We start from the raw sequence: 27,405 nt of genomic DNA, 5'->3' as shown, positions 1-27,405 counted from the left end.
AGCGTACGTAGCGTTGTCATTCTGGTCGCGAACGTGTACATACATACTGGTCGATGTAAAGGCGCGCACGTGTTGTAGTAGAGGCGTGCACGTGTCGTAGTAGAGGCGCGCACGTAGCATTTACACGTACCTACAGCGGCCAGGGTGCAAGAAAGAAAATACGGCCACGTATGTGTACATACGGGCGGGGTCTCGAACGCCTACTCGCGCATACGTACGGCCAGGGCTCATGTACATGGCTGGGTCGGAACGGAGAAACGACGTCGTCGTCGTGTTCATGGGGAGGCAACAAAATGCGTCGTGTTCATGGGGAGGCAACAGAATGCGTCGTGTTCATCGGGAGGGCTTGGACGGAACAGGCGATGGAAACGAGGCCTGGCGTACCGCAGAACGGAGGAAACGGCCTTGTGTTCGACCGGCCACGTTCAAAACGGGATCCTGTTCATTGGGAGGGGTCTGGCGTACCGCAAAACGGAGAAAACGGACCTCCTACGGTCAAAACGGGGGTCCTGTTGATCGGGAGGGGTGTGGCGTACCGCAAAACGGACGAAACGGATTTGTGTTGGAGCACTATGGTCGAAACGGGGGTCCTGTTCATCGGGAGGGGTGTGACGTACCGCAAAACGGGACTCTACGGGATACTGTTCATCTCCACCGTCGACCCCCTCCAGCCTCCACGAGCTACTGTTCATCCACCGTCGACCTTCTCCAGCTTCCACCTGCGACTGTTCATCCACGGGCTCCTGTTCATCCAGCCTCCACCGCGCGCTACTCCACCGGCTACTGTTCAACCAGCCCTCTCCACGGGCTCCTGTTCAACCACCCCTCCACGGGCTACTGTTCATCCTGCCCTCCACTGTCTACTGTTCATCATGCCCTCCACGGGGTAGTCCTGTTCATCCAGCCCTCCACGGGGTCCTGTTCATCCAGCCCCAACCGGCTCGATCGATTGGGGTCCTGTTCATCCAGAGGCAATACCACGGGGTCCTGTTCATCCACCCCCACCGGGAACTGTTCATCCACCCCCTCGCAACGCTCACTGTTCATCCAGAGGCAGCATCGATCGGCTTCAGTTAGCAGCAGTAGCGAAGGATTCGCTCGATCGGGTTTAGTTAACAGCCATCAATCGATCGCTCGGGTTCACTAATGCGTAGCCTGCAGTGCAATCGCTCGGGTTCAGTTAGAGCCCAACGCCTCGCTCGGGTTCAGTTAGAGCCAACGCCTCGCACACACACGCGTACGTGTACGAGAAAAACGTGCATCGCTCGGCCCCCGACCTCCCACCGTAACCGGGAACTCCCCGAAATTTTCCTCCCCCTCGCTTCTACCATGGTTTTTTCTGTCATGGACGGATCAAAGAATGTCATGCAGCTGCGTCTCATTTTGAGCAATAACCTCATTAAGCAACACTTCATCCCTCCTTGATAGTATTGACTTTTCCTATAGACTCAATGTGATTTTGGATCACTAAAATGGAAAATGTAGAGTCTTAAGCTTTGAGCTTGAGCCAATCCTTTATCCTTAGCATCTTGAAGAGGTTTCACATCCTCTAGTCCATGCCACTTCACTGTTGAACTTATCTAAAACATACTAGATAAAAATGTTAGTCCAACAAGATATATGTTGACATTAATTACCAAAACCACCTAGGGAGCACTTGTGCTTTCAGACCTGCTACCCGAGATCTACTCGATTTGACTGCAATAGTTGTCTCCGACACGCAACCTCCCCGATAACAAACTAGTAATCTTCTCGTGGAAGTTTATAATAAACTTCTCATAACTCCAGGGCCATATCTTTGTTTATTAATGAACGTCTATGATTCAATTAAAATTTCTGTTAAATTAAGAGAAAGGTGGCGTGGCAGCCGTGCACCTTATTATATGTCCTGATCTCACGAATTGCCGAGTACAGTTTGCTTTCATGTGGTTCTGGTGAAGACCCCGGTAAGATCTGGGCTTCCTTTCCATCACGCTCTAATTCTAAACCCAAACACAGGCTAGCTGGGTGCGTTGAGGGCGATCGGCGGTCAACATCAAAGCTAATTTCAGTGGTTAGGTATCCGATGGCGGAGTTAATCCATTGCCGCTCACGCATCAAATTAACGCCCCATTTGAAATCGATATATTTATTCTACAAGTGTATTTCACCGGCTATATGCAATTTTTAACGAAGAAAGAAAACGACCGGATAAAGGTGTGTATCTTTTATACAGGTGTAAAACGCTGGAAAACAACAATCCAATCAGGGCCTAAGTGGGCACGCGCGCCGGCCGACGAGGTAACCCATCAACATCATCGGATGACCGAAGCATGAGACGAATTCAACACCCCCTACGGCACCAGCCTTGGTTTTGTCTACACACTCGAGGAGTCCTCTGCGCAACATTCCGTGGCAAACTTGGTGCGCCTCCTTCTATCTAGTACTACTATTTTCTCTCAAAATTCCAGTCGAGAAAAGTCATCCGCCATGCAGCTTGTCCTAGGCCAGCGGTGCCACCTCGTACTGGCTCTATTCATCCTACTACAGCTGGCCGAGGCTTGCTCGGCCGCCGCCGGCAACAACGAGACGGACCGCGCCGCTCTGCTGGCGTTCAAGCACGCCGTCTCTGGAGGCGGCCACGCCGACCCGCTGAGCTCCTGGAATGACTCCTTGCCCTTCTGCCGGTGGCGTGGCGTCTCGTGTCACGCTGGCAATGGCAGAGCGACCGCGCTGGTGCTCGCGTCGTTGGGTCTTGCCGGCGCTATCCCTCCGGCACTCTGGAACCTCACCTTCCTCTCGTCTCTTCAGCTGCCGGACAACGGGCTCATAGGGGAGATACCTCCGTCCGTCGGCAGTTTGCGGCGCCTCCACAGGCTGGACCTCTCGGGCAACCTGCTCGCTGGGGCCATGCCGGCAGAGGCGGCCCTGCTCACAAATCTGACGCATCTCGATCTCTCTCGCAATCTGCTCGTCGGCCCTATCCCACCCAGGCTTGGCCGTCTCGGCGGCGCTCTGGTAAATCTGAACCTCTCCAAGAACCAGCTCATGGGGAGCATACCGACCTCCCTCGCCGGGCTGCCTTCGTTGCAGTGGATCAGCCTTGGAAACAACAACCTCACCGGCAGCATACCACCGCTGTTCGCCAACATGACGGCCCTCATTGGATTCTCCTTCAAGTACAACAACCTTCGCGGTAGCCTGCCGGAGGACATAGGCCAGTCCAGGAGCCTGCAGTACATAGAGGCGGCCGGGAACGATCTTATCGGCGAGGTCCCGGCGTCTATCTACAACGTCACCTCCATCAGGATGATCGAGCTGTCTTACAACTCAATATCGGGGAGGCTCCGCCACGACATCGGAGACCTGCTCCCGGAGCTCTACTTCCTCAGCATGTTCGGCAATGAGCTCGTTGGACGGGTCCCAGCGAGCCTGGCGAACGCGTCGACAATGCAGTGCATCGCCCTGGGCGAGAACAACCTCGTTGGCGTGGTGCCCGCGGACCTTGGCGAGCTCAGGGAGCTCCTCTATCTGAGCCTGAGCTTCAACATGCTGCAAGCCAGCACACCTAGCGAGTGGCAGTTCGTGGACGCCCTGACGAATTGCAGCAAGCTGCGTGTGCTCCACATGTTCCACAACGATCTCTCCGGCCAGCTGCCGGCGTCGGTTGCCAACCTGTCGACGGAGCTCGCGTGGCTGGACTTCGCGTACAACCGGATATCTGGGACCATCCCCTCCGATATCGGCAAGCTGACGGGGCTGACAACCCTCCGGTTCCAGGCAAACAACTTGTCCGGGGTCATCGTGGAGTCCACGGGCCTTCTAACTGGCATGTTTGAGATGCTCCTGTTCGGGAACCGGCTGACCGGCACGATTCCGTCGTCGCTCGGCAACCTCACCAAGCTGACGCAGCTCGAGCTGAGCGAAAACGAGCTCGTTGGCGAGGTGCCGCCGAGCTTAGCGGGTTGCCGGGGCCTCGCCTACCTGAGTGTCGCCGGGAATCGGCTCACTGGCACCATTCCAGCTCAGGTCTTCACCATACCGGCAATGTCCTACATCCTTAACACGTCCAACAACTTCATTTCCGGCGAGGTGCCACTGGAGGTTGGCCGCCTTCAGAGTCTCCAAACCTTGGATCTCTCCAATAACAGATTGACTGGTGTGATCCCCGCAACGATTGGCCAGAGTCAGGTGCTTCAGAAGTTATATCTCCAGGGCAACCTGCTCCGCGCTGGCGTCTCACCGTCGTCATTCGGGAGCCTCAAGGACCTGGAGGAGCTGGACATGTCCCGCAACCACCTGTCCGGCGACTTCCCACGCTTTCTGCAAGACCTGCCGTACCTGCGCCTCCTGAACCTGTCCTTCAACCGTCTCGCCGGTGAGGTGGCGGTCAAGGGAGTCTTCACCAACACGACGGCCGTCGACCTCACCGGGAATAGCCATCTATGTGGTGGCATTGGGGAATTGGGCCTGCCACCCTGTATAACTACAACCAACGCGGCGAGGGATAGATCGCTTGCTCTGAAACTGGCCGCTCCTATGGCATGCACAGCCTTTGCCAGCATTGTCGTTTGGGCCTCTGTGGTGGCTTGTCGCCGGAAAATGGCTCCGCCAAAAGTGGCAAATCCATTGGAGGTGGAGGAGTTGCACTGGAAAGTCTCATACACGGAGCTCTCCAACGCGACCAATGGGTTCTCTCCGGACAACTTGGTTGGCGCCGGCTCGCACGGATCGGTGTACCAAGGCAGGATGTCCCACAAGGGCAACGAGTGTATCGTGGCCGTGAAGGTCCTCAGCCTCGGGCAGCGAGGCACGCTCGCAACCTTCGCCGCGGAGTGTGACGCCCTGCGGCACGCCAGGCACCGCAACCTCATTAGGATTCTGACCGTGTGCGCGAGCGTGGATGGCAGAGGGGAGGAGTTCAAGGCTCTGGTGTACGGCTACATGCCCAACGGGAGCCTGGAGAGGTGGCTGCACCAGGAGACCAGGACGCTGACCCTTGTGCAGCGGCTGAACATCGCCGTGGACGTGGCGTCGGCGCTGGATTACCTTCACAGCGACTGCGAGGCGCCGATCGCGCACTGCGATCTGAGGCCCAGCAACGTTCTTCTCGACGACGACATGGTTGCCCGCGTCGGCGACTTCGGTCTCGCGAGATTTCTCGGCGGCGCTGACCCGAGTGGCCAAGCCAGCTCCGTGATCCTCAAGGGTTCCATCGGTTACATTGCCCCAGGTAAGTAAAGATCAACCACGTACCACGTATAAATTCTACTAGCACACGCGCTGCAGAAATGTTCACCGGAAATGCTCTGAGATTTTGCAGAGTACGGGATGGGCGGGAAAGCATGCGCCGGCGGCGACGCGTACATCTACGGGATTCTTCTACTGGAGATGTTCACCGGGAAGAGGCCTACCGACGCTATGTTCTTGGAAGGGTTGACGCTCACGAGGTTCGTCGAGGAGGCCTGCTTCGGAGGCGGCATCTTGTCCGTCGTCGATCCGCGGCTGCTCGCCGATGTAGGTGGACACCAGCCGCAGGTTGAGCGTTGCCTGGTGTCAGTGGCGAGGATCGGCATATCGTGTGCGAGTGAGCTGCCGGTGCAGTGGCCCGGTATGAAACAAGTGGTGAATGAGGTTGAGAAAGTCCGAACATCTCTCTTGGATTCTCAGACGCGAGCGTGAGCGTTTTTCCTCTTTTGGGGGGCAAGTGTGACGTGTGAGTGTCAGAGTCATCAACTTTCTTTTTCGGAGTTCAGTCATGAGGGGAAACATCCTTTAGAATTTGTGTTTTTAGATGTATGGAGTCCTGCTCAAACTCGATGGTCACAATTATTATATCAGTTTCGTTGATGCTTATAGTCGCTTTATCTCGCTTTATCTTATTAAACGTAAATCTGATGTGTTTGACATCTTTGTTCAGTTTCAAAAACATGTTGAACGCCTTCTCAAGCACAAAATTGTTCATGTCCAGTCGGACTAGGGGGGCGAGTATCGCAATCTCAACTCCTTCTTTCAGTCGCTTGGAATCGCTCACCGTTTAGCATGTCCACATGCACATCGACAGAATGGTTTAGTAGAACGTAAGCATCGTCACATTATTGAAGCTGGTCTTACTCTTTTGGCCCATGCATTTGTTCCGTTTTGGTTTTGGAGTGATGCTTTCACCACTGAATGTTTTCTCATAAACCATACTCCCACTCGTGTCTTGAACATGAAGACTTCCATTGAGGTTCTTCTTAATGAACAACCCGATTACACCTTCTTCAAGGTTTTTAGGTGCGCTTGCTGGCCGCATCTCCGTCATATAACAAGCGCAAGTTTGAGTTTCGCTTCAAGAAGTGTGTCTTTTTGGCTATAGCTCTTTTCATAAAGGTTACAAATGTCTTCATGTTCCCACCAATTGTGTCTATATATCTCGGGATGTCGTGTTTGATGAGCATGTTTTTCCCTTTGCCAAACTTCCTGTGTCCACTGCTGAACCACCATCCATGCATTCATCCTCTATTGCTTCTGACCAATTTGATGATGTTGCATACTCTTTTATATTGCTGCCTAACCGTGGTGCAGGCACTGGACGTGGGTCTTGTTTGGAAATTTTAGAGGCGCCATCGCCTCCTTTGTCGTCATCGCCTTCCTTGTCGGCACCACCCGTCGTGCATGATGACCCTATGGCATCCTTGCATGGCCTCGGTACCGATGCCCATGCACGACCGGTCGATGCCCCGGCGCTCTTGCCTGCTTCGTCGCCCGTTCGGCCCGCGACGCCCGCCATGCCAACGTCGCCTGGGACGGTCTCGCCCGTCCCTGTCTCGTCGCCCATGATGACTGGGCCGGCCTCGCCCGTCCTCGCCTCACCGCCCACGGCGACTGGGCCGGCCTCGCCTGCTCTCGCCTCGCCTACGGGTCTGGGCCTATGTCACCCGGGCCGACCTCTCCCGGGCTATCTTGATGTAGGGTAGGAACCCTATAGGCCGATCTTTCACGAAAGGAGCGGATCCTGCGATGAACAAGAAGAACACGAGGAGGGAAACGAGGGGAAAATCACAAAGGGAACACAAGAGAACACTCAAACCAACAAGTATGATCACACATGCGCTAGATCGATGAACACAAAGGTGAGATACAAGATCCAAAGTCAACAATGGACGATACAAAGGTAGCCGGTCTTCTCCGTGAGGAGGTCTTGATGTTCTTCTCCAAAAGGAGGTCTTGAATCCAAAGGGATCTTCTCCGAAGAGGCCGCGGTCTCTCACGAGGAGTAGATCCGATGTGGATGAGCCAAGCTCTATCTCTAAGTATGAGCTAAACCATCGCTAACCTTCAAATGGTGGAGGTGGAGGAGTATATATAGTCTAGGGCCACGAAGAGGTAAGTGAAGGGGCACATGGGCCTCAGCCCGCAACTGGACACAGCCAGGTACCGGACGTCCGCTGGGGACCGGTCGTCCGGTGGCTCGTGGGCGGCAGGACGTCCGGTAGGGGCCGGTCGTCCGCTCGTTCTGGCTCGGATGCTAGTGTAGCGGATTTCTGGTCTGGACCGGTCGTCCGGTCACCGGTCATCCGGTGGCGTCGGACGTCCGCTCGTTTGGCTCGGGTGCAGGGACACCGGTCGTCCGGTCTGGACCGGTCGTCCGGTGGATCTTCAGGCGCCGGACGTCCGGACCCGACCGGTCGTCCGGTGGCTGGAGCTTCTTCGACAACTCTTCTTCTTGCGTCTTCGTTTCCACGCTTCCCTCGCGGATGGTGTAGGTGTTCCTTGGCGCTTTCACTCCTTCCCGTCGTCCGCAATGTTCCGACAATACCTATGCATGCACACGGGAGAAGTGTCAAGTAGTATACCATCCTCGAAGAGGTCAAGTGAGCACGTGTAAAGGATATGATTCACCTTTGTGTATGTGAAGTAGAGGTCGCACGTGTCACTTGCCAAGCGGACTCTTGACATGGTGATGTCCGTAGGATGCTCCGCATCATCTCCCCTCCCTTGGGAAAGATCCGACCTCGGATCGAAAACCAAATCACCATGGGAAAGAGATGGCTTCGCCGTGTAGGAGTGGACGTTCACCAAGTAGTCGTCATCTTCAAGCTTGAAGTGGGCACTCTCCAATGTCGCACCATCTTGGGATTCCTTCAAAATGAGCAAGGACAACAAACACTTGGAAAAATGAATTTGGTTAGCGTTAGTGCAAAACCAAGCATTCAAGAGGCGATTCACCAAACAAGTGTCGTCATCATGCAAAGCATATGATGTGACAAAGGATTGTGACATGGCATATAAGCGCATAAATTGAGCACAAGCAAAGATATCATGGGGACAAGCATGTCAATGGTTGTCATCAACCGCATGAAGTGAGCAAGTATGAATCATTGGTGATGCAACAAGGCAAGCAATCATAGGAATCAAGTCGTGCAAGCTAGTAGTGCAAAGATGCAACATACTAGAGGAAAGCATGGCAATCATGTCATGTGAGCAAATAATAGTCATAGGAAATGTACATGATATATCGCAAGCACGAACACAAAGCAAGATCATAGTATCATCATAAGCATGGGGCACAAAGCAAACATGGCAATAACAAGCAATGTCTCCACCAAGCTTGCGAATACACATACAAGTATGAGAATCAATCATCATGTGTAATGCAAAGCATGGGTCACGAATGCATGGCAAAAGCATAGTAATGAGCATATCATGCAAAGTGATCATGGTAAGATGGGCATAGAATATGTAGTGGACAATAACCCATAGCCAAGTGAGGGTCATGTAGAAGAAATGCGTGAAATCTTTGCGCGAAGAGAGCGGTGGGAAAGACAATCCATGGGATCTCAAGTCATAGTTGCTCTCTAGAGCTCATTTTGTCAACTCATGGGATTGCGAGGTTGACAAGAATTCATGGGTACCTACACAAAAGAGACACAAACGAAAGAAATTATGTGTGCAGTAAATGTACACATCATCCATCATGATGTGTATGTGCACGTGAGAGTTAGTACAATATAAGCATCGCTCAAAGAAATTTGATGCATGGTATAAGAACATGTCATCCATCATGAAAGAATAGTTATTGTGTATAACACGATGGGAATGCAAATTGAGCATACAAGTATAAGGATCATGCAATTGATGGGAGTGATCAAAATTTCCTAAAATGTATGAGGAAACTATGGGGGTCTCCTCATGTGCAATATTGGAAAACATCATATGGAGAAAATGGGTAATACCCAAAACAATGCATATCCGAAGCTAGGTGGTCATGGCAATGGCATATGAGATAAATGATGCAAAGGGAGCATATCAATATCATCACAAGAAAAAAAATGCCGATAACCATGGGCTTGTCATCTACGCCATATGTGCAAATTGGGTTTATATTAATGGCATATGCATAGTCACTATGAAGAGATTGCAAATATGACATATGATTGATCTCATGCATAGCATATGACAAGTCAAGCGGATTAGCAAACATGATGTTACCGAGAGAATTAGCACAAGAAATCCTATGTAACATGGCATCACAACTAAGAGACTCCACATGGCAATCATCATACTCATCATAAATGGGTAAATCAACGCATGGGGAAATCATACTAGCATGAAGCATGTCAATAGGGGGATCAACATCATGAAAGCAATCAATGTCAAGAATGTCCACTAGTGGGACTAGAGCATCACCGTCATCTATGTTATCGTTTTCATTCCACTCAAATGGTGTAGGTGAGGTGGGAAAGACCAAATGGTGGTCATCTTCATCTTGATGGAACCATGTGGGGGGTGCATCATATTCCACCATGGCCATCGTCTTGTCCAAAGGTAGGACGTAGTCGTCGTGAATCGGCGCATCATCATAGATGTGACCTAGCACCAAATGAGAAGACACAATAGAGGTAGAGGTCAAGTCGTTAGTGTTGAAAGTGGCCTCACATGACCTATCAACTATCTCACTCTCTCTATGTGGTGGTTCACGCACTCCCTCAAAATAGGTGCACTCAATCTCACGTATGGTGGAGTCACTCATCTCACTCAAGTGGTGGGGGTTGTGGCTCTCCTCACATGGGAATTGATGCAACACATCATATATGGGGCTAGTGGTGAAGTCACTCTCACTCTCAATATGGTGGCAAAAGTCACTCAAGTCATGAAACGTTGCCATGGTCAAAGGGAAAATCGCATGCTCAACCATCTCGTCGTCGTCGCCATGGATGAAGGCTGAAGATGGCACATCATCACTCTCGCCTCCTAAGATGGAAGCATCATCCTTGCTCGCCACCTTGTCGCTCGCCTCCAAAGCTTGGTCCTTGAGGGTCTCCGTAGTCGTACTCGTCGCCGCACCGTCTTGAAAAAGAGTCATGGAGGACTCGGCATCGTCAATGCCACAAAGAGGGATGGCTTCGAACTTGGGAGTATCGTCTTGGAGCTCGTCGGGCTTGGACATCGTGGTGGTACTAGCCTCATGCTCGTTCTCACGGAGCTTGGTCGTCGCGAAGTGAGCTTGGGGTGGAGAAAGTTTGGCCTACATGAGTTCTTGTTCCACCTTGAGAGCACCAATGTAGTTGTCGTCGAGGGACTTGTAGTTCTCGAGGAAGATCGTCTTGGAGATGTCGTTGTGCAATCCCATCATGAAGTGGAACTTCATCGAAATGGGGTCGTCCACGCCGGCTCGTCGCAAGGCAATCTTCATCTCCTTGAAGTACTCGTCGATGGACTTGGATCCTTGGATGGTGTTCTCCAATTGGCGTTGAAGTTGTTCCGTGTAGGTTGGAGGCACAAACTCTCGCCGCAAAGCTCTCTTCGTCTTGGGACAACTCATGTCGTAGCTCTCGGAAGGTGTGTGAAGCCATCATGTGGACGCTTAGTTGTGGAAGTTCCTTGTGGCGCACTTCACTTGATCTTCGGGAGGGACTTGATGTAGCTTGAGGTAGCCGTCCATCAAACGCTCCCACTCGAGATACTCCTCGGGTTCTTGAGTCCCATAGAAAGGAATCATGTGGTCGATGTCGAGGTCGTAGTAGCTCATGGAAGTCGCGGACTTGAGCTTGGGGAGCTTCTCTTGAGCGTAGTCTTGAGGTGCTTGTTGGCGAAGATGCCATATATCCGAAGGCGAAGATGCCTTGAAGTCACTTGGCGAAGATGCCAAAGTGGTTGGTGTAGCCGTAGCTCCGTCTTGGTGGTGCTTGTCTCGCAGTCTTCTCTTGTGATCATGAAGTTTGGACTTGGCGTGAAGTAGGGCTTGTTGCGACTTGTAGGTAGGCGCATCTCGAGCATCTTCATGATGATGTTGTCGTTGTCGTGCTTGATCTCGATGTAGATGCCGTTCGTCGTCGTCGTGCACATGTTGCTTGGAGGTGACTTGCCCTTCATGACGAGGTGGATCATGAACATGATGGTGGTCGCCATGGAGATGTGGACGTGGACGACTTGCGCTTGCATCATTTTTGCGCTGCGAAGACTTGTGACTTGAACGTCACCGCCTTGAGGATGATGAAGGGGAAGAACGGTTGATCAACAAGGTCTGAATCTCCTCCATCCTTGCATCTTGCTCCTCCTTTTGTGCGGAAAGCTTGTTGTTGATGTAGTTGTACACGCCGTCATTGTTGTGGAAGACCGGAGATGAAATGCCTTGCCTATCCATCACAAGATTCGAGCCAATATGAGTGGAGAAAGAGAAGAACGAATACCAAATGTACCTTGACCGAAGTTGAAAGTGGATCAATGATCACTCCAATATGGACAAGAAAATAGCACAATTGGTACCAATTCTTGTCGGTTTCTCACACCTACACAAGTAAGGCTTATGGTGGAGCTCGGTGAGGATAGTGGCACAAAAATTTAATGCAAAATGTTAGCAAGAGTCAATAATGTTGAAAGAGATTCATAAATTCACAAGTGTAACAAGTAGACCAATAGCAATATGTGGCACACGGAAACACACACACGGATAGATAAATGGGGTCGTGCAACCAAGGATGAGCACAAAATGTGGAATCCACGGAAAACACTCGTGTTGCACAACTCAAGAGAGACGCTAGCATGATTGCTCACTAGGCGGATACGACACTTGTGCACAACCTATAAGATGCAAAATGGATAACTTTCTATCCCAAGTATGCTATGTATGTATGGTTCCCGGTGTTTGATTCAAGATGATCGGATATGACAATCTTATGCAATGTGGTGGATGCTATGGCTATTGCTTACAAGCTTCTTTGCTCTTTCTCTTTTGCTTAAAAGCTTATTCTTTTTTTATATATCCACTTTGCGAAATGCACAAACCAAGATAGTAATTGTGTATATGCGGGAACAAACTTGAGGCACACGAAATGATATGATACCAATATGATATGGTATGTCTGCAATGTATGGTGTAGATCACTAATGTGCACAAGTAGTGTTGCCGGCAATACTCAAATGGCTAGTCTCGATAGGCAAGTAACACAAAATGGGCTAGGGGTTAACAATGCAATTGCAAGGGGAAAGTACAATGGAGGGGTACCACGATACCAAGATGATATGGAGGTTACCGTCCTTGGCGATGACGAGTAGCGGTGTTCTTGATGTAGATACCAAGATGATGGAGACTCGTCCCTAAGTAGCCGAAACACCTTAGGAAACGAAAAAACCACAACTCAAAATCTCAAGGGCAAAAGTCAAATGGTGGTAGCGGGAAGTGGTGGTGTTGCACTAGGCAATGTGGAAGTGGAGGTTATGGTAGTGAACTATACACGGTGTTGGAGTTGAAAGCATGGTCCCTAAGTAGCCGAAACAACTTAGGAGACACAACTCTCAACACAACCAAAATTGGGTTAACTTGGGGTGGCGGAAGTGTATAGTGGTCAAGCCTATGCGGAAGTGGTGGTGGTGGTTGATGAAGAAGCAACCATCCCTAAGTAGCCTAGACACCTTAGGAGACTCAAATCACTCCTCAAGCAACCACTAATATGATGGGGAACAAAATTGGTTAGGTTGCGGAAGTCGGTGGTGTAGCGGATGATGTGGTGGAAGTCCTAGGCAAAGATGCCAAAATTGTCAAAATTTGATGTAGTCAAAAGATGTTGGTGGTATTTTTGTGGGAAGGAGGATGTCAAGAGCTTTTCAACGAGCTAAAGAACGTCAAAATCGGACTCTGGATGAATTAGTTATGGCCGAAACAAAATTTGAGCGAAGTTGATATCTACAGGTAGCGGACGTCCGGAAAAAACGGTCGTCCGGTCGGGTCGGAAATCCGGTGATTCTACTCGGGTTAGGGGGTTCCGGTCGTCCGGTAAGGTCGGACGTCCGGTGGTTCCTGTGGCTCCGGACGTTCGGTAAGGTGACGGTTGTCCGGTGTATCGGGGTCAACTCCAGATCCGAGATTCTGGACGCGATTTTGGGCGGAATTTGGGGATTTTGGGGTCAAAATTGATGAGATTTCATGGATGAAAGATGGGGAAACTTGGGGAGATGCTAGATCCACTCGAAACCAAGCAAATCCATGGATCAAATCAACAAAACATTATCAAACCAACAAATCACAAAAAAATTGAGGCTATTTTTGGTGGGGATTTTCGAATTTAGGACGAAATCAAGCAAAAGAAGGCTAGAAAACGGTGGGGGAGGCTCCGAAATCGTGATCAACGTGGCTCATGATACCAAGATGATGTAGGGTAGGAACCCTATGGGCCGATCTTTCACGAAAGGAGCGGATCCCGCGATGAACATGAAGAACACGAGGAGGGAAACGAGGGGAAAATCACAAGGGGAACACAAGAGAACACTCAAACCAACAAGTATGATCACACATGCGCTAGATCGATGAACACAAAGGTGAGATACAAGATCCAAAGTCAACAACGGACGATACAAAGGTAACCGGTCTTCTCCGTGAGGAGGTCTTGATGTTCTTCTCCAAAAGGAGGTCTTGAATCCAAAGGGATCTTCTCCGAAGAGGCCGCGGTCTCTCACGAGGAGTAGATCCGATGCGGATGAGCGAAGCTCTATCTCTAAGTATGAGCTAAACCATCGCTAACCTTCAAATGGTGGAGGTGGAGGAGTATATATAGTATAGGGCCACGAAGAGGTAAGTGAAGGGGTACATGGGCCTCATCCCGCAACTGGACACAGCCAGGTACCGGACGTCCGATGGGGACCGGTCGTCCGGTGGCTCGTGGGCGGCCGGACGTCCGGTAGGGGCCGGTCGTTCGCTCGTTCTGGCTCGGATGTTGGTGTAGCGGATTTCCGGTCTGGACCGGTCGTCCGGTCGCCGGTCGTCCGGTGGCGTCGGACGTCCGCTCGTTTGGCTCAGGTGCAGGGACACCGGTCTTCCGGTCTGGACCGGTCGTCCGATGGATCTTCAGGCGCCGGACGTCCAGACCCGACCGGTCGTCCGGTGGCTGGAGATTCTTCGACAACTCTTCTTCTTGTGTCTTCGTTTCCATGCTTTCCTCGCGGATGTTGTAGGTGTTCCTTGGCGCTTGCACTCCTCCACGTCGTCCGCAGCGTTCCGACAATACCTATGCATGCACACGGGAGAAGTGTCAAGTAGTATACCATCCTCGAAGGGCTCAAGTGAACACGTGTAGAGGATATGATTCACCTTTGTGTATGTGAAGTAGAGGTCGCATGTGTCACTTTCCAAACGGACTCTTGACATGGTGATGTCCGTAGGATGCTCCGCATCATATCTTCAGCACCATGCAACTCGGGGTCGCCTGGAACTGGGATGCCTCCGTCGCCCTCGCCCAGTTTTGCAGCTACTGGCTCCTCTAGCGCCGCTCCATCGTCGTCCTTGACGTCACTGGCTCCTGCTACTGCTCTGCACCCTCATACACGCAGTTGTAGTGGTATTGTTCAGCCTAAGCAGCGTCATGATGGCACTGTTGCGTGGTTGGCTGCATGCATGACTGCGGCGCTTGCGGATCCCTCCTCCGAGCCGCGCACGTATCAAGCTACCATGCGCATTCCTCATTGGAGAAAGGCCATGGAGCAGGAGTATCAAGCTCTCATTTGCAATCAGACATGGACTCTTGTTCCTTCACCGTCCCGGGTTAATGTCATTGATTCTAAATGGTTTTCAAAGTGAAGAGGCATTTTGATGGGTTCATTGAGCGCTACAAAGCTCGTCTTCTTGCTCGTGGTTTTCGACAACGTTTTGGTCTTGACTATGAAGACACCTTCAGTCCAGTGGTCAAGCCTACTACCATCAGGCTTATTCTATCTCTTTTAGTTACTCGAGGTTGGTTTATTCGTCGGCTTGATGTCCAAAATGCCTTCCTCCATGGTGTGTTGGAGGAGGAGGTCTATATGCGCCAGCCTCCGGGTTTTTCTGATCCGGATCGTCCTGATCATCTCTGTCGTCTGTCCAAGGCACTTTATGGTCTGAAGCAAGCCCCTCATGCTTGGCATGCTCATCTTGCAATGGCCCTTCGTGCTCATGGTTTTGCATCGTCCACTGCTGACTCCTCACTGCTTCTTCTACAGAGGCCTAAGGTTACTATGTACTTATTGGTCTATGTGGATGATATTATTCTGGTCAGCTCCTCTCAGTCGGCTGCTACTGCTCTTGTTCGTTCGTTTGGTGCTGACTTTGCGGTCAAGGACCTTGGGAAGCTTCACTACTTTCTTGGTGTGGAGGTCACTTGTCGGGCTGCTGGTCTTGTTATGACGCAGAAGAAGTACTCCTTGGATTTGTTGACGGTGAGCTTCTATCTTCTGCTGATGCGACAGAGTACATGAGTATTGTTGGTGGTCTTCAGTACTTGACGATCACCCAACCAGACATCTCTTTTGCTGTTAACCGAGTCTGTCAGTATCTGCAGTCACCCCGTGATACTCATTGTTCTGCTGTTAGGCGTATCTTGCGCTACATTCAATTTACGGTGTCTCACGGATCGCATATTCGATCGACCTCATCTGGATGTCTCTCAGCATATTCTGATGCGGATTGGGCTGGCAATCCAGATGATAGGCGATCTACGGGGGGTTATGTTGTGTTCTTTGGCTCTAATCTGATCGCCTGGAGTGCTCGGAAACATGCCACTGTCTCACGTAGCAGTACTGAAGCTGAGTATAAGGCTGTGGCCAATGCCACTTCGGAGATTATCTGGGTACAGTCTTTGCTTCGGGAATTAGGTATATCCCAACCACAGTCTCCTGTCCTTTGGTGTGATAACATCGGTGCTACATACCTCTCTGCAAATCCGGTATTCCATGCCTGAACGAAACACATTGAAGTTGACTATCACTTTGTGCGTGATCGTGTTTCTCAAAAGTAACTACATATCAAGTTCATCTCTTCCAAGGATCAACTTGCAGACATCTTTACCAAGCCATTGCCTCTACGACAGTTTGAGGCTTGTCGGCGCAATCTTACCCTTCTCGATTCTTTAGAAAGTGGCTAAGATTGAAGGAGGGTGCTAGACTGTATATCCTCTATATTTACACGTGTATATTGTAACGTTGTATACCATTTCATTATATATATGTGATAGGCCATTCCTAGAGGGTTGTGCCAGTTCTCCAAACCTATTGTCTTACAGTGAGCGATTCTTTCTTGCTAATGTCAGGACAGAATATATCTCTTCGATTTGTCAGCCGTGAGCGACTTTATACAACCAGTATGACCACTAGGTGAATGGTTCGTGCGTTATCATGGACAAATTTTTTTTTTGAAGGAAAAGAGCACCCGGGACTCCGGTTCCATTGCATAGAAAAGAAACCAAATACCGTAGCCTCTATATTTGGGAAGATTACGCTGTCACGTTTCACCACTTGGCCGATGGGGACTTGGGGGCCTATGGAGTATGGACACGTGCATTGTTTGGAAGGCTGGGGGTAGAAATCACGTGTAGCTATAGGCTTTCGGTGAAAATTTTCTTAGACCTCCCCCAATGCAAAGATGCTTAGATGAGGTGCTAAGCATATTAAATACCTTAGCAACTTAAGTTCAGAATGCAAAGGTGCTAAGCTTTTGGGTGCTAAGCTTTGTGCATTTAATTCGTTGTAGACTCAGAGTTGTGCTTCCACCTAGGTACACGTGCTTAGCACCGTTTCTTCCTCGGGTCACCATACTACTCTCTCTCTTCTTAATTAGCATGCCACATCATATTTTTTGCATAGTTGGCAACCTTAGCACCTGTACAAGGTGAAGCATTGAGAGGGGCCTTAACTCCGCCGAACCTGACTAGGCGCTTGTCTTGTTCTCCAGCACTTTTCTTTTAGCTTTTTTAGACTTGTTGAGCTATGTCCTGAGTAATATTTGTGTACTTTTCTGTGAGACTTGTGTGTGTTTGTACTGGTCCTTGTATGTGTACTCTCTGGTAGCTTGCTTTATTTATAAAGCAGGATGAAAGTCTTTTTCGGTGAATTTTTCTTAACGTGGTTTGCGCTTCCATGTGTGCGTTTAGTAATTTCTGGTGCGCATGGGCCATGTTGATTAGTTGAACGGGTTGTGTGTGTTTTTCTTCGTGGTTGCATGCGTGAGGTGGGCTTTGTTGTCCAGGTGACCTGATTGCTTTGATTGATTTTTTGTGGCCATTTGACTGGGACGCCGTGGCTGGAATTTGCATGCATGTGTGTGCTGTACGTTTTTTTGATTTTTTAGTTGTTGATTCCCATAGATGGTTGTGGGATATTTTGATGTGTATGTGCATTGGCTGTTAGTAACGCTATCATGTCATTGGGTTGGCCAAATTTGCCTTCAATTTGTTGGCGCGTGTTTGGCTTCGTGCCGCTTCCAGGGTTGTGTCTGGGTGCCGCTTCTGTCGATGGTTTAAGGTGCCGCTGGAAAATCTACAAATACAAATACATGCTTGTTTCTTCCATTTCATTGTCTCATGGGATGGTGAGTAGTTGTTTTTGTCGAGCCGGTCTCCGTCCTCCGGGGCAGTCGTATGACAGGCGAAGTGTAACCCTCGGGATGGGGACCGTGCAGCAGTTGTTGGGAGCACACAAGGTACTTGGCGTTGCGGCGTGAGCGGCAGAGCATGGCTATGGCGCTGCTCCAGGTGCGAGACAGGAAGGCCGCGGAGGGGGCAGTCGCTGCTGATGGCGTTGCCATCGTCCGAGAGGACCATCCTCGAGCGCCTCCCGTCAAAGGATCTAGCGTCCCTACTCGGCGTCGGTTCTCCTGCCGGCACCTCACCGGTGGTAATCGGCGGGTGGAACTACGAGGCACACCTCCGGGAGCTCCAGCGGCAGAGCACGTCCCCGCCTGATACGTACTTCCTCCCGCTCGCCGCTACTCAACGATTTTCCTAGCAGCGCTTTGGTCCGCTCGCTCCTTCACCCTGTCTCAAGTCTTGGCTCTCAACTACGAGGCGGCGACCGCGGCGGGATTGCCCGAGTTGGCGTTCAACTGATGCGTGCGAGATGCGGTCACCATCGGCTTCCACTCCTCGGTTGGCCGCCCTGTCCAAGCGACCTCTCTTACTCCAGTCCTCTATCCGGTGGGAGCACTATGCGACCAGCACGCGAGACGGTGCAGCCCCAGGCAGGCGGATGCGTACGACCTCAGGCAGCCTCATCGCCACTCAGTTTCTCGGATGTGTGCGACATCATGGACGTTAATCGCATCATCTTCCGCCTCGCTTGCGTAACTCTCGTGGGCGTACGCGCCGGAGCAGTGGCTTCACTACATCGACACCATTACTACCCCAACATGTAAGCGTCTTCTCCTCCTCCTCCTCCCGCCGTGATTGCGTCTTCTCATGATCGGCGATCCTGGCAAGAACTGAGTTGTGCCACTCGCGGTCACCTGTGATGTTTGCTGAATGTTGTGATGTCCTCTTAATCTCAGGCACTGCCGGTGACCATGGCGCGGGTACCACACACATCCTCAGATTCAATCCCATCTCCTCATTCTCTCACGCCTCCGTTCAATCTCGGACTGCCGTGAAACAGAGCCAACGTCGCCCGCTCTTTTGTCTACAAAGTTCGACTCATGGGAGATGATGGAAGAATACTCGCTGTGCTCTGTTATTGAGGCATTCAGCACTGCAAAAATAGTTGAAAATAATAATTCGAGGTAATGAACCTAAATGTGATGATCCTTCTTTACTTCTTGGATGGCTATCAATTCAGTTACGCAACTTCAGTGTGTTTATTATCTTCATAAGACTTGCTTTACATCTTACCTTCCTTGATTCTGTAGTTGTTTTGGCAAATTTGTTGAGATTCAGTTTGACTGGAATGGGAAGATTCCAGGAGATGCCATAAGGACTTATTTTCTAGGAAGCTTACGTGTTCGTCAAGTGTCTAACCCAGAAAAAAAGTATCACTGCTTTTACATGATATGTGCTGCACCACCAGAAGTAAGATGAAGATCCTGTTCACTATATATGGCCTTCTTAAAAAATTGGAACCACATTATTTGTGTACTACATTTTGTTCGCAAATGTTGTACATGAATAATCTACAATACTCACTAAGTCTGAAACATATCCTATTCCGCGTTGTAAAAGTTGAAGATATTTGCAAAAACCTTGGGCATTCACACATTCTAAATATACGAAATCCTAGCTAGGATTCTTTTTTTAGTTTCTTTCACAGCCAAAATCGGACCATAGGGATGCTGCAACGATAAATAGTGAGGAATATGACTGGATGCACTCTAGGGTGGACCTAGCTATTTCACATTAGATTTGGGACATTTCCTCTGCCGGCACATGGGCTGCATGGTTGCAATCTGATTCGATTGCGTCTATTTTGGTTGTTTCCTATTTGGACTGATCAATGCATGGCATGGTCATGCGCTTCCTCTGCATGTGGCCTGAATTAGTTATTTTCTTTGAGTTCAAAATAGCCAAAACTGAATGTGGAGTCAGTCTATATTCAAAAAACTATGTTGCTTTTAATATCGAATTAATATGGTTACCGAATTATGTTCAAGTTCATGAACTGCAATATTAATTTCTCCCAAATATTCTGATTATTTTCCTTTTTACATTCATGCCACGTCACTACCTTTGTTATAAACTAGATGATTTCCCGCGCGTTGCTGCGGGAATTCAAGCAAATTTTTTTGTTAGATTTAAAAAAATAATAATAATAGCTTGTTACATGAGAAACACATACATACATAAGGCATCGCCAACTGATTACTTGAATGTGTCTTTAGTTTCCTCCTTTGATGTTGCCTACACTATGTAGTACTAAATCTTGTTAATTAAGCTACTTGTCTTGAGTCATTCCTAGTCTCAAAGTAGTAGCTCCAGGTAAAATTTACCATCATCCACCACAAACTGCAAACAAAATCCACACATACATATTGTGGCATAATGAAAATTCAGTAGGCCAAAATAAATACACATTGTGTCCTTGAACAAACTATTTTTATGTCTGACGGAAGGCCTTGTTACCCTTAGTTGTCCATAACAGGAATCCCTTGCAAAGATACCATAGAGGCTCCTACCAAGGGTTGAATGACCCCAACATCACCTTCTGATCCTCCACTAAAAAATGTCAGTGTTATTCACAAACAAAATGCTGCCTAGCTTACGGGAGAAGAGAAGAGGAAGCTGGAGTAGGTACCATGGCCTTCTACGTGGAAACAACGAGGAGTTCGTCTCACCTATACCTCCCGCTCTGTCGCGTTACGGTCGGATGACAATCAATCATAGCATGGTGCCGGTCATTTTGTTCCCATGTGGCTCGGGTGGAACAGCTCACCATAGTCGGCATGGAGGAGCTCCCGCTCATCCGCCTCCATGGCCAGAGCCTCGCTTGGTGACGTGATGTTTGACCACGCCCGAACGGTGTGGAAGAAGAAAAGTAGATGCATCCACAGCGGCAGGATGGGGCAGAAGCAAAGCTCGTAGCGTTGTGCCGATAGGTGCACCCATGGCCTCCATGTCATGGTGACATTGCCGCACCGCCGTACTCGCTGTTGCGGCATGTGAAGCGAACAGACCAATGCATGTTTGTGATAGCATGACTTCGACCATACTCCAAGTGGATGCACTCCATGCAGTTGATGCGGATGGCTCCATGGCGGTGATGTAGGTCAGGTGCCCATTGTTGTTGTGCGCAAGAAAAAGTGCACAATAATTAGGAATCAGGAGAAATGAAGAAAGAGCACGTGGACTCATTTAAAATCTAGTCCCTGTCGCATTGATTGATCAACCTTGCAGATGGGAGAGGAAAGAAGGACGTCGGAGACGCCGCTCTTATAGATGTTGTCTAATGGTGTGTGCCTGTGTAGAGATGTGAAACATCAGGAGGCGAATCAGGGGGAGAGGTATAGAACGATGATTAACGGAAACCAAAATATTGCAAGGTAGTGGATGGTGTGATAATGAGGGGATAAATTATGTGGCTGCATGCGTGGACGGAAGAGCTCTCATCGTGTTTTTTCTCGAATATGCACGAGTGTGTGTATCATATATTAAAGAAGAAAAGGGGGGGGGAGCCCTCCACGGTTACATTACATCATGAATGTACAAGCGCCACATCGTCGTCCGCCGTTGCACTAAGCTGACTACTCGCCCTGTGCCCACTCCGGTGCCGCTATGAAGGCCGCCGCTAAGTCGCCCCGCAAGATGCCCGCCTGCTTCCAAACCCTGCTCTCACTTGTGATTCTGTCCATAAGCCGTGACAGGCATACCGATGCCCCATCAAATACTATAGCGTTCCTGTGCTTCCACAACTCCCATAGGGTCAGCAGGCAGATGGTGCAGATCGTCTTCGTGTGATGCCTGTGCGCGCTATTCCTTGTGCGCCATGCCTGCAGTGCCTCTCCTGCCTGCGGCACGTCTCCCGAATTACCTAGGGCAGAGAAGACCCGGGTCCAAACCTCCCTTGCTAGCATGCACTCCACGAGTAGATGGCTGATCGTTTCGTCGTGCTGGTCGCAAAAAGGACACATATCCTGGTGTGGCAGGCCACAGCGTGCCAGCCTGTCAGAAGTCCAACAACGGTCCATGATCGCCAACCATGCAAAGAACCGGCACCGGAACGGAGTCCTCGAACCCCATGTGAACGCTGCTGTGGGCGAGACTTGCCGTCCGGCGAATTTGGCCGCATAGGCCGACCTGGCCGAGAACTCGCCGCTGCTCTCCTAGGACCACGAGATGGATTCCGTGGCTTCCTCCTATAGCTGCACTGCCACTATCCTGGGCCAGATGCTCATGTATTCGTCCAATCCGGCCATGTCGATGCTAGGCCTGATATCCGTGGCCCAACCACCTTGTTCAACAGCCTGAAAGACTGTCCTTTCTTTCCTTGTTCGCGCTGGGACTGCGCTGTACGCCCGCGGTGCCAACTCCTGTAGCCGATAACCGTCTAGCCACCTATCTTCCCAGAATAGTGTGTCCCGTCCGTCACCAATGACCGCTCTTGTTGCAGCCTGGAAAATTTGTGTTGCTTCCTTCGACACTGAGGATGAGAACTCCAGCCAGGGGCCGTCCCGATCCACCCTGTGCAGCCATAGCCATTTGTCCTGCAATGCCACATTCGTCTAGGACAAGTCTGGTATGCCAAGACCGCCGGACCACTTGGGCGTGCACACTCGACTCCAGGCTATGGCGCACGCGCCTCCTCCCACTTCCGCCTTGCCAGCCCACATGAATCCACGACAGACCTCATTCATTGCAGCAATTGTCTTTGTTGGTAAGCCTAGTGCCAGCATAGAATGTATGGGGATTGCACAAAGCACCGACTGTACGAGCATAACACGACTGCTCTTAGGAAGGGTTGCTGCCTTCCAATGTGGTAGTCGCGCAACCAACTATTCCACCAGGCCCCGGAGTTGGGCCGCCGTGAGCTTCCTGAGTGACAGTGGGAGGCCCAAGTATTTGCACGGGAAGGTAGTGCTCGAGCATCCCAAGGTGTGACAGACTAGGGCCAACTCCTCCCGAGAGCACCGGATGGGTAGTCCTGCGCTCTTTGCCATGTTAACTCGCAACCCAGAGGCTTACCCAAAGATGTGGAGGATGGATTTACACGTTGCCAAGTCCAACCGTCGAGGCTCGATGAAGATAGTGACATCATCCTCAAACATTGAGAGCCATTGCCGTACACCTTGTCGCGCCAGGGGTGTGAGGATGCCCGCTACCGTGGCCTTGAGGAACAGCCTGTGCAACGGCTCCATGCATAGGATGAATAACATTGGGGAGACCGGGTCCCCTTGGAGCAGGCCGCAACAGCTGAAGATTGTCTCACCGAGCACACCATTAACAGTGACTCTCGTGGTCGATGTGGAGAGAATACCGCATATCCAAGCCCTCCACCTCGCACTAAAACCCATGGTCTCCGAAACCTCGAGGAGAAACGACCATTGGATGGTGTCGAAGGCCTTAGAAATGTCCAGCTTCATAAGCACCGTGGGCTCCCGTAGGCCATGCAGCCGCCTAGCCATGCACTGCACGAGCATAAAATTGTCATGGAGGGATCACCCGCTGACAAATGCACTCTGGTGATTGCCCACAAGATGCGGGAGCTCTGCCGCCAACCACGTAGCCAGGATCTTCTCGAAAATCTTGATGGCACCATTTATGAGGCTCACCAGCCCGAAGTCCTTCACCTGCACCACACCCACTTTCTTGGGTAGCGGCGAGACGATCGCCTTGTTAATTGAGGGCAGTCCACGCATGTCATCCCAGAAGAAGTGCTCAAGCGCCCGCATGATATCCTCCTTGATGATATGCCAGCACGAGGCATAGAATCATCCCGTAAAGCCGCCCGGTCCCGACGCCTTGTTGAGTGGCATCCCATTCACAATCTTCTCCACTTCCTCAAGGGTGAAGGGGGCTTCTAGGTGGGAAAGATCACGAGCGGGAAATCCCAATGCATCCATGTTCAACGCACAAGCTCTCTCCAGGGCCGACCCAAATAGCCTGGTATAGTAAGCATCCACTTCTGCCGCGATCTCGTCTTGGTTAGTCAACAAGCGGCCGTCCGCCTGCAATGACAGCATGACGTTCTTCCTTTGTCTGTGGCACGCCTGCCTATGAAAGTATTGTAGGATCGAAAGTATGTCTTGAGGGGGGGGGGGGTGATTAGACTACTTGACCAAATAAAAATCTAGCCTTTTCCCAATTTTAAGTCTTGGCAGATTTTAACAACTTAGCACAAGTCAAGCAATCAACCTACACATGCAAGTCTAATAGTATAGCAACCGAATGTAAAACATTGCACATGAAGGTAAAGGGAGGAGTTTGGAGGGAGCAAATGCAATGTACACACGAAGATTTTTGGCGTGGTTCCGATAGATGGTGCTATTGTACATCCACGTTGATGGAGACTTCAACCCTCGAAGGGTAACTATCGTGGAATTGTCACGAGAAATGTCCTAGTGTGAGGACTTAGTCGTGGAGCCATCGCAAGGAGATTAGATTAAAGGGGTTAATCAGGACAAAGGACACAAGGAGTTTATACTGGTTCGGCCCCTTGCGGTGAAGGTAAAAGCCTAATCCAGTTGGAGGTGGTATTGCTAGGGTTTCGATGACCAGGGAGCGAATACGCTTAACGTAGCTCTCGATCTGTTGTTTCCTGCCCTAAGCCGCTGTCGGGCCATCCCCTTATATACACGGGTTGATGCCCTGCGGCCTACAGAGTCCCGCCCGGCTCATACAACGTGTCCGGCTCGGTGACGTATCTTACATGCCTTACATTACAAGTCTATTCATACATGGCGGTTTATACTTATGGGCCTTAAGCCGCCTCTGGGCTTGGGCCTCTTATAAGCCTAAATGTGAACCGCCATCTTGTATACTCTTGGGCTTTATGCAGGTGAACCGCCATTGTGGTTGACCCAGCCCCACCTGGGCGGGTCATATCTGGTAGTTATATCCCCAACATTAGGCCCCAGGTTGATTTGAACTTGTTCATGTCAATCTTCAACACTTACAAAAAATCCTTCTACATCTGCTGTGAAAACCTTGTAACCCATCATGACGTCATCTCCAGGAATTTCGAAAACCCGCCACGACGTCACTTTAACAGATCTTTATCTTTAATGTCTTCTCGAAAATCGAGGCGTCCAATTAGCTGGATAATCATCATTTGGCCTCCTCGTCTATCGTGCCTGCCTGTTGCCCCTTTCCTTATAAATAGGGTCAAACCACCCCCTTTTTATTCTTCTCTCTTCTCCTTCTCATCTTCTCCTTCCTCGCGGTGCACCAGCCCTCGCGAGCTCCGCCACCGTCGACCTCCGTCCCCTTCATCAACTCCGGCCGCTGCATCGCCCTGAACGATCCAGAAACACCGCGACACTCCTCCGCTGTCAGCTAGCGTTAGTAAGTCTCCCCCTTTCCTTTTCATGGATATGTTCTTTAGGGTTTCGGTGTTCGTCGGCGTTCATTACTGCTCTTCCTTCTTCTTGTTATATCGCGTAGCTTTGATCTGAAAACAATGTAGATCCTGCGCGGTAGTAGTTTAGTACCCGCTTTTGATATTAGAACATATCTTCTTTGCCATAGTTCTCTTCTAGGGCATCTCCACTTTTCTGCTGCTGCCTCTGTAGGTTTAGAATTTATTTCCCTTTTCTGAACAGCTGTGGATCCGAATTTATAGCTTCAACCTGTGGAACCCGTTTATCCTAACACTTAGCAAATTTTGCTCTTGATAGATCTTAAATATCTTAGTCATGGCGGCTTATTCTGCCGGCTTATCATTACTTCATATATCATTAGCCCTCGCTTAAGCCGCCATTCTGAACATGCACTGAAATTGTTAACTTGTAATCTCACCAACTAACTTGAGCCGGCAAATTATTTCCTTCCTTTAGGTTGTCCTTTCACCATGCCGCCAAAGACAGTTACTACCTGTAACTGGGTTCCCTCCATCGTCACTGAGAGCAGTTTGAAGGATTTTGTCACCGTTGGATATTTTCCAGAGAAAAGTGTCATGCATTACCATGCTCCTGACCCGGGCGAAGAGAGACCTCAGCCAAAGGACGGTGAAGTTATTGTATTCACTGATCATATGAACAGGGGCTTCTCGTCGCCTGGCTCTAAGTTCTTTAGGGATGTTCTGCACTTCTTCAAACTCCATCCACAAGACATTGGACCCAACTCCATATCAAACATCTGTAACTTTCAAGTTTTTTGTGAGGTATACCTTCAAGAAGAGCCTAGTGTTGAGCTTTTCAGGGAATACTTCTATCTGAACCGGCAAAATGAGTTCACAAACGGGCCCAGCTTGGAACTTGGTGAAATCTCAATTCAACGCAGAAGAGATGCCATCTTCCCTCAAGAAGCTTTGCCGAGCCACCTCAAGGACTGGAATCAAACATGGTTCTACTGCAAAGATATCTCGCCATCTGATGAAAATCCATTGCCGGGTTATCGTGCTGAACGTCTCGACTCAGGTTATCAACTCCTTGATAAACTTACCACCGCCGAACGCAAGAAACTCATTCCTTCAATCAGAAAAGTCCAAGCCTTGCTAGGAAACGATTTAACCGGAGTCGATTTAATCCGCTGCTGGGTCGCATGGCGGATCATACCCTTAAGCCGTCGATCCGGGTTGATGTGTACTTATACCGGAGGAACAGACGATCCCTTACGCCATAGCTCTCCGCGTCTGACTGAAGAGGGCATCATTGAAATGGCAACAACGCTTGTAAATAGCAAATTTGAAGACTGTAGCAAAGTGGGTTTGAATCCTTTCTGGAAGCTTAACCCGCTGCCAGATGTAAGTCTCTTGATTTCTTTTACCTTACTTCATCACCCAAACATTGCATGAACTCAAATATGTTATTCTTCCGCAGGCTAAATCTGACTTCTGGAAGGAAAAATATGACCACGAGGCTGCCAAAAAGGCTAGGGCTGCCGCGAAAGCCGCCAAAAAGACCATCAGGAGATCTAGGAAGAAACCAAGCGCCTCTGATCTGCTTAAGCTGGACGAAACCTCTGAGTCGTAGGTAGCCCTTGACTCTCTTGGCTTGTTTTTCTACCACCTTATTGACACTGACTATTGCCAGGATGACACGGGAGCCAGCCAAGCGGTTGAAGAAGAGGTAACTATCATTTCCTCCGACTCAGAACCTTTACCAAGGCAGAAACTTCGGCGAGTAACCCGGAAAGTGAGATTTTCACACCCTTGGCTTATTTAGACCCTCACTTTCTTTTGAAACGATGGCAACACGAGAGCTGCCGTCATACCCGGACCAGTGGAGGTGAAGATTTATCCTCCGGCTTAGCAAACACTCCTCGAAAACGTCAAAATGAGGTTCTTTTTGAACTTAACTCTTTTATTTACTGGCAGGTTTTTTTTTCCGTTAACCACTCAATTCCTTTGACTTATTTTTGCAGGAGATTTCCTGATCTTCCTCTGGTGATTCATCTCAGACTCAGCTGCCGGCTTTCAAGACTACCCCTGGGTCAGAATGATGACCTCTCTTTTGTATCTTAATATGTTTACCTTTATGTTGACTTGTCCAAATTCTTTTCAGCGGCCAAGCAAAACCCAATAAAAAGGCGAAGGTGATAAAACCGACCGAAGACCCTAAAGCTG

At 50.0% G+C, this 27,405-nt stretch overlaps 1 protein-coding gene across 1 annotated transcript; it reads left to right on the top strand.

The window, feature by feature from the left end:
* Window positions 1-2,469: 2,469 nt before the first annotated feature.
* Window positions 2,470-5,661, top strand: LOC147990776 (uncharacterized). Its single transcript, XM_087531595.1, has 2 exons — window positions 2,470-5,212; window positions 5,303-5,661. The coding sequence occupies exons 1-2, from the start codon at window positions 2,470-2,472 to the stop codon at window positions 5,659-5,661; spliced, it is 3,102 nt and encodes a 1,033-aa protein (XP_087387721.1).
* Window positions 5,662-27,405: the final 21,744 nt, after the last annotated feature.

The sequence above is a fragment of the Triticum urartu genome, chromosome 1A, assembly GCF_056163025.1.
Source record: "Triticum urartu cultivar PI428250 chromosome 1A, HENAU_Tu73, whole genome shotgun sequence".
NCBI lineage: Eukaryota > Viridiplantae > Streptophyta > Magnoliopsida > Poales > Poaceae > Triticum > Triticum urartu.
This window is presented reverse-complemented; position numbering and strand designations above follow the sequence as displayed.